Source organism: Coloeus monedula (genome assembly GCF_965178545.1).
Source record: "Coloeus monedula genome assembly, chromosome: 40".
Classification (NCBI taxonomy): domain Eukaryota; kingdom Metazoa; phylum Chordata; class Aves; order Passeriformes; family Corvidae; genus Coloeus; species Coloeus monedula.
This window is the reverse complement of record NC_138820.1, coordinates 775,449-786,936: the sequence shown is the minus strand read 5'-3', so window position 1 is coordinate 786,936 and position 11,488 is coordinate 775,449. Positions and strand designations below refer to the sequence as shown.

Here is an 11,488-nt window from a genome sequence, read left to right as displayed (position 1 = left end):
TAAGGGGGGGGGTCCCCAAAATTTGGGGGGTGTTGGTGGGGAGGAGGGGGCGGCACCCGGGAATTTTGGGGGGTTTCCTGAGGGGGTTTTGGGGGGGAACCTCAAAATGGGGGGGTGGGGGGAGGTTTTGGGGTGGGGGAGGGGGTTTGGGGGGTCCTGCTGGGCTGGGGGGGGGAGGGGAATTGACCCCATCCCCAAAGCGGGGCCCAATTTTGGGGGGGGTCCCCAAATTTCCGCTGTTGGGGGGGGGGGCGCCAAAACGCCCTCAGGGCGTCGCTGGCCCCGCCCCCCATGGAGGCCACGCCCCTCCTCGCACGCCATTGGTCGATCCGCGGCAGAGCGGGCTCTGATTGGTCGAGAGCCTCGTGGCGCGCACGCGGCGGGGGAGGGGGCGCCACGTGAGCGGCGGCGGGCGGCGCATGCGCAGTAATGGAACCCCCCCCCCCCCCGTTCCCCGCCGGCTGCGTTTGCATAAATTTACATCAATGCCGGCGCGGGGGGAGAATGAGGCGATCAGCGTCATTAAGCTCATTTGCATAACGAGCGGTGCCGGCAGGGTTGCCATGGCAACAACGCCCCCCCCCCCCCAAAAAGAGGCCTGAGGCGTGGGGAGGGGGGGAAGGGTTGGGCCCATTCCGCCTCACGCTCCGCGTGCTCCAAACCTCGCGAGACTTCTTCCCCGCTGCCTCACCTCAGCAAAACCTCGCGATACCACACCAGGTGGGCAATCCCCCCCCTGACCACCACAAACTCTCGCGATACCACAACCCCGCCCTGCCCGCCTCGCTCCACGCCTCCCAACTCTCGCGAGACTTCGCTCCCGGCGGGGCGCTGCCGCGCCGCTTTAACCCCACCCCCGCGGCGGGCGGAGGCGGCGCCGCGCGCATGCGCAGATCCCGCCGCGCCCCGCCCCTCCCCTCTGTGCGCACGCGCGGCTCCTTCCCCCACCCCGCCCCTCCCTCTCCCGCGCGCTCCGCGCACGCGCGGTTCCCGCCGCTCCCCCGCCCCCCCCCTCCCCGCGCATGCGCAGTGCGGCTCCCCCCCCTCCCCTCAGGGGCGGGCGCGCAGGCGCGGTTCGGGCCCGGGGCTTGCAGCAGCTCCAGCGCGGCGGCGGTTCGGGCTTCGGGGCTCGCGGCAGCGGGGGTGAGTTCGCCACCCCTTTTCTTCCTTATCCTGGGGGCTTTGGAAGGGTGGCCGTAGGGTTGGGGAAGGGGGGGGGGTGTGGGGAGAAGCGGCGGGAGTGATTTTTGCTCCTCGCGGGGTCGGGGTTTCCCCCTCAGGCCCGGCCTAGGCCGCGCCCGCGCGCGCGCTGCGCTTCACCCGCCCCCCCCCCCCCCCTCAGGGCTCCGCGTGGCGGCGGCGAGCGCGAGACCCCCCCCCCCCCCGCCCCTCCCCCCCCTTATAAGGAATGGGGGGGACCCCCCCCCCCCTCAGGCCATAAATGGAATGGGGGGGGGGGGGTCGGGGGATTCCCTGTAAGGAACCGCGGGACCCCCCCGTGAGTCCACAGAAGGGATTCGGGGACCCCCTGTGAGCCCGTAGCAGGGATTTGGGGACCCCCCCCAGCTCCATAGAAGGAATTTGGGGAACCCCCCTGACCCCATTTAAGGAACTTGGGGACCCCCCCAAGTCCATATCAGGAATTTGGGGACCCCCATATGACCCCACATCAGGAACTTGGGGACCCCCCCAACTCCATATAACGAATTTAGGGACCCCCCCCCCCCCAACCCCATATCAGGAATTTGGGGACCCTCCTATGACCCCACATAAGGAATTTGGGGACCCCCCCCACGTCCATATAACGAATTTAGGGACCCCTCCCCAACCCCATTTAGGGAATTTGGGGACCTCCTGTGACCCATATCAGGAATTTGGGGACCCCCTGTGACCCCACATAAGAAATTTGGGGACCCCCCAACCCCATTTAAGGAATTTGGGGACCCCCCCAACTCCATTTAAGGAATTTGGGGACCCCCTATGACCCCACATCAGGAATTTGGGGACCCCCCCCAACTCCATAGAAGGAATTTGGGAACCCCCAATGCCCCCATTTAAGGAATTTGGGGACCCCCTGTGACCCCACATAAGAAATTTGGGGACCCCCCCAACTCCGTATCAGGAATTTGGGGACCCCTCGACCCCATATAAGGAATTGCCCCCATTTTTGGGGGGTCCCCGACCCCATTTTTGGGGTTCCCTGTTCCCATTTTGGGGTTTCTTTCTCTCCCCCCACCATTTTTGGGGTCCCCAACCCCTTTTCGAGCCTCCCCTTCCCACTTTACCCCCAATTTTTGGGCTCCCCGACCCCCCAAATTTTCAGGGTTCCCCCTGACCCCCCAAATTTTGGGGTTCCCCACCCCCCTGAACCCCAAAATTTGGGATTTCTCCCTCTCTGACCCCCAAAATTTGGGATTTCTCCCTCTCTAACCCCCCAAATTTGGGATTTCTCCCTCTCTAACCCCAATTTTTGGGCTCCCCACCCCCTTTTCGAGCCTCCCCTTCCCACTTTACCCCCAATTTTTGGGCTCCCCGACCCCCCAGATTTTTGGGGTTTCCCCTAAACCCCCAAATTTTGGGGTTCCCCACCCCCCTGAACCCCAAAATTTGGGATTTCTCCCTCTCTAACCCCCCAAATTTGGGATTTCTCCCTCTCTGACCCCAATTTTTGGGCTCCCCAACCCCTTTTCGAGCCTCCCCTTCCCACTTTACCCCCAATTTTTGGGGTCCCCTGACCCTTCCCGACCCCCCAAATTTTTGGGTTTCTCCCTAAACCCCTAAATTTTAGGATTCTCCACTCCCCTGAACCCCAAAATTTGGGATTTCTCCCTCTCTGATCCCCAAATTTGGGATTTCTCCCTCTCTAACCCCAATTTTTGAGCTCCCCACCCCCTTTTCGAGCCTCCCCTTCCCACTTTACCCCCAATTTTTGGGCTCCCCGACCCCCCAAATTTTCGGGGCTTCCCCCTAAACCCCCAAATTTTCCCTTCCCCACCCTCTAACCACCCCAAATTTTGGGGATTTCCCCCTCCCTCCCCCCCAGAGAGGCGATGGCCGACGACCTGGACTTCGAGACGGGGGACGCGGGGGCCTCGGCCACGTTCCCCATGCAGTGCTCGGCCCTGCGCAAGAACGGCTTCGTGGTGCTCAAGGGCCGCCCCTGCAAGATCGTGGAGATGAGCACCTCCAAAACGGGCAAGCACGGCCACGCCAAGGTAGCCAAAATCCCCAGAAAGCCCCAAAATTCCCGGTGGGAATCCCGAAATCCCCGTGAGAATCCTAAAATCCTGAGCGGAGTTAGCTCCGAGTGAGCGCATCCTGTAAAGGTCCTTTCAGAGGGTTTTGTGGGCTCTGATTGTCCCAAAAACCACCCAAAACGCCCTAAAATTGGGGATTTGGGAATGTCAGGGTGTCCCAAAATTCCCAGAGAGCCCCAAAATCCGGGTTTGAATCCCAAAATCCCTCCCTGAATCCCAAAATCCTGACCGGACTTACGGTCGGATGATTGTGGCTCCTAAGGATTCTCTCAGAGGCTTTTTTGGGTTCTGATTGTCCCAAAAACCACCCAAAACGCCCCAAAATTGGGGATTTGGGAATGTCAGGGTGTCCCAAAATTCCCAGAGAGCCCCAAAATCTGGGTTTGAATCCCAAAATCCGGGTTTGAATCCCAAAATCCCTCCCTGAATTCCCAAATCCCCACTTGAACTTTCCCAGTGCTCCCAGTGCTCCCAGTGCTCCCAGTTCCCTCCCAGTGCTCCCAGTGCTCCCAGTTCCCTCCCAGTACCCCCAGTAGAGCCCCTAACACCTTTCCCAGTCCCTCCCAGTACTCCCAGTACAGCTCCTCCCATCATTCCCAGTAACTCCAGTTTCCTCCCAGTATCCCCAGTACAGCTCCTAACATCGTTCCCAGTAACTCCAGTTCCCTCCCAGTACCCCCAGTACAGCTCCTCCCATCGCTCCCAGTAACTCCAGTTCCCCCCCAGTATCCCCAGTACAGCTCCTAACATCGTTCCCAGTAACTCCAGTTCCCTCCCAGTACCCCCAGTACAGCTCCTCCCATCACTCCCAGTAACTCCAGTTCCCTCCCAGTATCCCCAGTACAGCTCCTCCCATCACTCCCAGTAACTCCAGTTCCCCCCCAGTACTCCCAGTACAGCTCCTAACATCGTTCCCAGTAACTCCACTTCCCCCCCAGTATCCCCAGTACAGCTCCTCCTATCACTCCCAGTAACTCCAGTTCCCCCCCAGTATCCCCAGTACAGCTCCTCCTATCACTCCCAGTAACTCCAGTTCCCCCCCAGTATCCCCAGTACAGCTCCTCCCATCACTCCCAGTAACTCCAGTTCCCTCCCAGTACCCCCAGTACAGCTCCTCCCATCACTCCCAGTAACTCCAGTTCCCTCCCAGTACCCCCAGTACAGCTCCTCCCATCACTCCCAGTAACTCCAGTTCCCCCCCAGTATCCCCAGTACAGCTCCTCCCATCGCTCCCAGTAACTCCAGTTCCCTCCCAGTACCCCCAGTACAGCTCCTCCCATCATTCCCAGTAACTCCAGTTCCCCCCCAGTATTCCCAGTACAGCTCCTCCCATCACTCCCAGTAACTCCAGTTCCTTCCCAGTATCCCCAGTCCAGCCCTTACTGCTCTCCCAGTGCTCCCAGTACCCCCAACAGAGACCTTCCCACCTCTCCCAGTGCTCCCAGTACAGCCCTAACTGCTCTCCCAGTGCCTCCCAGTGCTCCCAGTACCCGCAGCAGACCCCTTCCCAGTGCTTCCAGTACCCCCAGTAGAGGCGCTCCCACCTCTTCCAGTGCTCCCAGTACTCCCCAATAGAGCCCTTCCCAGTCCCTCCCAGTACTCCCAGTAAGCCCAGTCCGTCCTAGTAGAGCCCCTCCCTCTTCGCCCAGTCGCTCCCAGTGCTCCCAGTACCCCCAGCAGAGCCCTTCCCACCTCTCCCAGTCCCTCCCAGTGCTCCCAGTACCCCCAGCAGAGCCCTTCCCAGTCTGTCCCAGTGCTCCCAGTACTCCCAGCAGAGCCCTTCCCATCTCTCCCAGTGCCCCCAGTACTCCCAGTAGAGCCCTTCCCAGTCCCAGTGCCCCCAGTACCCCCAGCAGAGCCCTTCCCAGTCCGTCCCAGTCCCTCCCAGTACCCCCAGCAGAGCCCTTCCCACCTCTCCCAGTGCTCCCAGTATCCCCAGTACAGCCCTTACTGCTCTCCCAGTGCTCCCAGTACCCCCAGTACAGCCCTTACTGCTCTCCCAGTGCTCCCAGTACCCCCAGTACAGCCCTTACTGCTCTCCCAGTGCTCCCAGTACTCCCAGCAGAGCCCCTCCCACCTCTCCCAGTGCTCCCAGTACCCCCAGTACAGCCCTTACTGCTCTCCCAGTGCTCCCAGTGTCCCCAGTACAGCCCTTACTGCTCTCCCAGTGCTCCCAGTACCCCCAGTACAGCCCTTACTGCTCTCCCAGTGCTCCCAGTACCCCCAGTACAGCCCTTACTGCTCTCCCAGTGCTCCCAGTACCCCCAGCAGAGCTCCTCCCGCCTCTCCCAGTGCTCCCAGTACCCCCAGTACAGCCCTTACTGCTCTCCCAGTGCTCCCAGTACAGTCCTTACTGCTCTCCCAGTGCTCCCAGTACCCCCAGCAGAGCCCCTCCCGCCTCTCCCAGTGCTCCCAGTACTCCCAGCAGAGCCCCTCCCACCTCTCCCAGTGCTCCCAGTATCCCCAGTACAGCCCTTACTGCTCTCCCAGTGCTCCCAGTACCCCCAGCAGAGCCCCTCCCACCTCTCCCAGTGCTCCCAGTACCCCCAGTACAGCCCTTACTGCTCTCCCAGTGCTCCCAGTACCCCCAGCAGAGCCCCTCCCACCTCTCCCAGTACCCCCAGTACAGCCCTTACTGCTCTCCCAGTGCTCCCAGTACTCCCAGCAGAGCCTCTCCCACCTCTCCCAGTGCTCCCAGTACCCCCAGCAGAGCCCCTCCCGCCTCTCCCAGTGCTCCCAGTAGAGCCCCTCCCATCGCTCCCAATGCTCCCAGTGCTCCCAGTACAGCCCTTACTGCTCTCCCAGTGCTCCCAGTGCCCCCAGCAGAGCCTCTCCCACCTCTCCCAGTGCTCCCAGTAAGCCCAGTACCTCCAGTAGAGCCCTTTCGAGTTGCTCCCAGTGCTCCCAGTAAGCCCAGTCCCCTCCCCCAGGTGCACCTGGTGGGCATCGACATCTTCACGGGCAAGAAGTACGAGGACATCTGTCCGTCCACCCACAACATGGACGTGCCCAACATCAAACGCAACGACTTCCAGGTGAGGGGCACCTGGGGGGCACCTGGGCACAGGTGAGGGGCATCTGGGGGGAGGAGACACACCTGGAACACACCTGGAACACACCTGGGCACAGGTGAGGGGCACCTGGGGGGAGGAGACACACCTGGAACACACCTGGGCACAGGTGAGGGGCACCTGGGGGGCACCTGGGGGCACCTGGGCACAGGTGAGGGGCACCTGGGGGGAGGAGACACACCTGGAACACACCTGGGGGCACCTGGGCACAGGTGAGGGGCATCTGGGGGGCACCTGGAACACACCTGGGCACAGGTGAGGGGCACCTGGGGGGAGGAGACACACCTGGAACACACCTGGAACACACCTGGGCACAGGTGAGGGGCATCTGGGGGGCACCTGGGCACAGGTGAGGGGCACCTGGGACACACCTGGGGGCACCTGGGGGACAGGAGATACACTTGGGGGGCACCTGGGGACACCTGGGCACAGGTGAGGGGCACCTGGGGGGGCACCGGGGGACAGGTGAGGGGCACCTGAGGGGGCACCTGGGCACAGGTGAGGGGCACTTGGGGGGAGGAGACACACCTGGAACACACCTGGGCACAGGTGAGGGGCACCTGGGACACACCTGGAACACACCTGGGGGGGACCTGGGCACAGGTGAGGGGCATCTGGGGGGAGGAGACACACCTGGAACACACCTGGGCACAGGTGAGGGGCACCTGGGACACACCTGGGGGCACCTGGGCACAGGTGAGGGGCACCTGGAACACACCTGGGGGCACCTGGGCACAGGTGAGGGGCACCTGGGACACACCTGGGGGCACCTGGGGGACAGGAGATACACTTGGGGGGCACCTGGGGGGCACCTGGGCACAGGTGAGGGGCACCTGGGGGGGCACCGGGGGACAGGTGAGGGGCACCTGAGGGGGCACTTGGGGGCACCTGGGCACAGGTGAGGGGCACTTGGGGGGAGGAGACACACCTGGAACACACCTGGGCACAGGTGAGGGGCATCTGGGACACACCTGGGGGTACCTGGGGGACAGGAGATACACCTGGGGGGCACCTGGGCACAGGAGACACAGCTGGGGGCACCTGGGGGGGCACTTGGGGGCACCTGGGGACAGGTGAGGGGCACCTGGGACACACCTGGGGGCACCTGGGCACAGGAGACACACCTGGGGGCACCTGGGACACCTGGGCACAGGTGAGGGGCACCTGAGGGGGCACTTGGGGGCACCTGGAGACACCTGGGGACAGGAGACACAGCTGGGGGCACCTGGGAGCAGCTGGGACATACCTGGGCACAGGTGAGGGGCACCTGAGGGGGCACCTGGGGACAGGAGAGACAGGTGAGGGGCAGCTGGGACACACCTGGGGTTACCTGGGCACAGGTGAGGGGCAGCTGGGGACACCTGGGGGGGCACCTGGGGACAGGAGACACAGCTGGAACACACCTGGGCACCGGTGAGGGGCACCTGAGGGCACCTGGGGGGAGGAGACACATTTGGAACACACCTGGGGATACCTGGGCAGGTGAGGGGCACACCTGGGGACAGGGGCACACCTGGGCAGGTGAGGGGCACACCTGGGCAGGTGAGGGGCACACCTGGGCACAGGGGCACACCTGGGCAGGTGAGGGGCACACCTGGGGACAGGGGCACACCTGGGCAGGTCAGGGGCACACCTGGGCACAGGGGCACACCTGGGCAGGTCAGGGGCACACCTGGGCAGGTGAGGGGCACACCTGGGCAGGTGACATTGGGGGTGGGGGGAGGGGCTCACAGGTGACCACAGCGACTTCCGGCCTCGCCCACACCTGGCAGGTGAGAGCGGGCGGGGCCCCAGGTGAGGGCGGGGCCTTGCCAGGCCCGCAGGGGCTCGGCCAGGTGAGGCCAGGTCGCCCAGGTGAGTCCGAGCCCAGGTGAGCCCAAACCCCACATTCGGGGCCTTTCGGACCCCAAAACTCACCTGGGACCCCCAGGGGGGGGTTGGGGGCACTCAGGTGAGCAGGGGACAGCACAGGTGGGGCACCGGGGGGGTCCCTGTGTGTGTACCTGTGCCCAGGTGCCCCCAGGTGTCCCCAGGTGTTCTCAGGTGTCCCCAGGTGCCCTCAGGTGTCCTCAGGTGCCCCCAGGTGTCCTCAGGTGTCCCACCTGTCCCCACCTGTCCTCACCTGTCCCCACCCAGGATCCAGGATGGGTCCCTGTGGGGGTTTATGGATCACCTGGGGCTCTCACCTGTCCATATTTGGGGTCACCTGTCCGTGCTTGTCCTTACCTGTCCATACCTGGTCTCACCTGTCCATACGTGGTCTCACCTGTCCATACCTGGTCTCACCTGTCCATACGTGGTCTCACCTGTCCATACCTGGTCTCACTTGTCCGTATCTGCTCTCATCTGTCCGTACTTGGGAGCCTCACCTGGGGGTCTCACCTGGGGGTCTCACCTGGGGGTCTCACCTGCAGCTCCTGAGGATCCACGATGGGTTCCTGGGGGGTTTATGGGTTACCTGAGGGTCTCACCTGACCTCACCTGCCCACACCTGTGGTTCTCACCTGGCCGTACTTGAGCTCACCTGTGCAGCTCATGGGGATCCAGGACGGGTCCCTTGGGGTGTCAGTTGTCCATAGGTGCCCTCACCTGTCTGTACCTGGTCTCACCTGTCCATAGCTGCCCTCACCTGTCCATACCTGGTCTCACCTGTCCATACGTGGGGGGTCTCACCTGGGGGTCTCACCTGCAGCTCCTGGGGATCCAGGATGGGTTTTTGGGTGGTTTATGGGTTACCTGGGGGTCTCACCTGGGCTCACCTGTGCAGCTCGTGGGGATCCAGGATGGGTCCCTGGGGGTGTCACCTGTGCATAGCTGAGGGGTCTCACCTGGGGGTCTCACCTGAGCTCACCTGTAGCTCATGGGGGTCCAGGATGGGTCCCTGTGGGTGCTGATGGGTTACCTGGGGGTCTCACCTGTCCCCCACCCAGCTCATTGGGATCCAGGACGGGTCCCTGGGGGTGCTGATGGGTTTGTGGGTTACCTGTGGGTGCTGATGAGTCTCACCTGTCTCTCACCTGCCTCACCTGTGCAGCTCATCGGGATCCAGGACGGGTCCCTGGGGGTGCTGATGGGTCTTTGTGGGTGCTGATGGGTTACCTGGGGGTCTCACCTGTCCCTCACCTGTCCCTCACGTGTCTCACCTGTGCAGCTCATCGGGATCCAGGACGGGTACCTGTCGCTGCTCCAGGACAGCGGGGAGGTGCGGGAGGACCTGAGGCTGCCGGAGGGGGAACTGGGCCGGGAGATCGAGCAGAAATACGACTGCGGGGAGGAGATCCTGGTACTGGGAGCACTGGGAGAGACTGGGACGGGGTTATGGGGGCACTGGGAGGAGATTGGAGTGGTACTGAGAGTACTGGGATGGACTGGGAGGGGGTTATGGGGGATTGGGAGGGGACTGGAGTGGTACTGGGATGGACTGGGAGGGGGTTATGGGGGCACTGGGAGGGGTCTGGAGTGGTACTGGGAGCGCTGGGATGGACTGGGAGGGGACTGGAGTGGTACTGGGAGGGATTGGGAGGGGGTTATGGGGGCACTGAGAGGAGACGGGAGCAGAACTGGGAGCGCTGGGATGGACTGGGAGGGGGTTATGGGGGACTGGGAGGGGACTGGAATGGACTGGGCGGGCACTGGAGAGGAACTGGGAGGGCACTGGGATGGACTGGGAGGGTAACTGGGAGCACTGGGAGGGGACTGGGAGGTGGTTCTGGGAGACTGTGAGCACTGGGATGGATTGGGAGGGCACTGGAGCGGAACTGGGAGCACTGGGAGGGCACTGGGGAGCACTGGAGGGGCAGAACTGGGACTGGGGGGGTTGGGGGAGGGTCGCTGACCCCTCCCCCTCCGTGACCCCTCCGTGACCCCGGTGTGGCCCCGCCCCTCCCCCCAGATCACGGTGCTGTCGGCGATGACCGAGGAAGCCGCTGTCGCGATCAAAGCCATGGCCAAATAGGGCAGGTGGGCGGGGCCAGAGAGGGCAGGGGGCGGGGCCAGAGAGGGCAGGGGGCGGGGCTAAACAGGGCAGGTGGACGGGGCCAAATGGGGCAGTGGGCGGGGCTAAATAGGGCAGGTGGGTGGGGCTAAACAGGGCAGGTGGGCGGGGCCAAACAGGGCCGGGGCGGGGCTAAACAGGGCAGGGGGCGGGGCCAAAGCCAAATAAGGGTAAAGGGGGCGGGGCCAGCCCCTAATGTGGTCCCAGTTTGGGTCTGGGGGCTCTCTCTGAATTTGGGCTCTGGGGGTTTCCGGGGTCCCCATTTTGGGTCTGGGGTCCCAGTTTGGCTCTGGGGGGGTCTCCAGGTCCCCATTTTGGGTCTGGGGTCCCAGTTTGGCTCTGGGGGGGTCTCCAGGTCCCCAATTTGGGTCTGGGGTCCCAGCCCCTCCCCCTCTCTCTCCGCAGGCCGGCGCCGCCGGGGGCCGGGCCGGGCCCCCCCCAACTGCAGCCGCGGGGGGGGGGGGAGGGGGGATGGGGGAGGGGCGGGGCGGGGGGGGAGGGGCGCGGGGGGGGGGAGGGGCTCGAGCTCCGGGGGGGGCCCCACCCACCCCCCCCTCCCCAAATTCCCCCTCCCCCCCCAAAAAATCAACCCCTCCCCCCCCCCCCCAGCCCCGCGGTGGGGGAGGGGCGCCCCGGTGAGGGGGGGGAGGGGCGGCCCCAGGCCCCGCCCCCCGCGTTGCCCCTCCCCCTCCCGCCCCTCCCCCACCCCCCTGCCCCCCCCAGCCCAGCCCCTCCCCCCCCCCCCCCCCGTTGGGGCCTCGCCGGATCGGAAATAAATAAATAAATAATTAATGAGATGGTAATTAATGCGGGGGGAGGGGCGTGACGTCATCGGGGGGGAGGGGCGGGCAGGGGGAGCAACGGGGATTGGCTGGAGTGACCACCCCAGGACAGAGTGACCACCCCAGGACAGAGTGACCAGGACAGAGTGACCACTGCTCAGGACAGAGTGACCACCCCAGGACAGAGTGACCACTCCAGGACAGAGTGACCACAGGACAGAGTGACCACTGCTCAGGGCAGAGTGACCACCCCAGGACAGAGTGACCACTGTTCAGGGCAGAGTGACCACAGGACAGTGACCCCCCTGGGACAGCATGACCACAGAGTAAAGTGACCCCTCCAGGACAGAGTGACCACTCCTCAGGACAGAGTGACCACGGGGC

At 64.1% G+C, this 11,488-nt stretch overlaps 1 protein-coding gene across 1 annotated transcript; it reads left to right on the top strand.

Moving 5' to 3' along the window:
* Nucleotides 1-1,033: 1,033 nt before the first annotated feature.
* On the top strand, nt 1,034-11,010 carry EIF5A (eukaryotic translation initiation factor 5A). Its single transcript, XM_082300478.1, has 6 exons — nt 1,034-1,143; nt 3,044-3,215; nt 6,188-6,292; nt 9,480-9,611; nt 10,221-10,288; nt 10,728-11,010. The coding sequence occupies exons 2-5, from the start codon at nt 3,051-3,053 to the stop codon at nt 10,281-10,283; spliced, it is 465 nt and encodes a 154-aa protein (XP_082156604.1). The 5' UTR covers nt 1,034-1,143; nt 3,044-3,050; the 3' UTR covers nt 10,284-10,288; nt 10,728-11,010.
* Nucleotides 11,011-11,488: the final 478 nt, after the last annotated feature.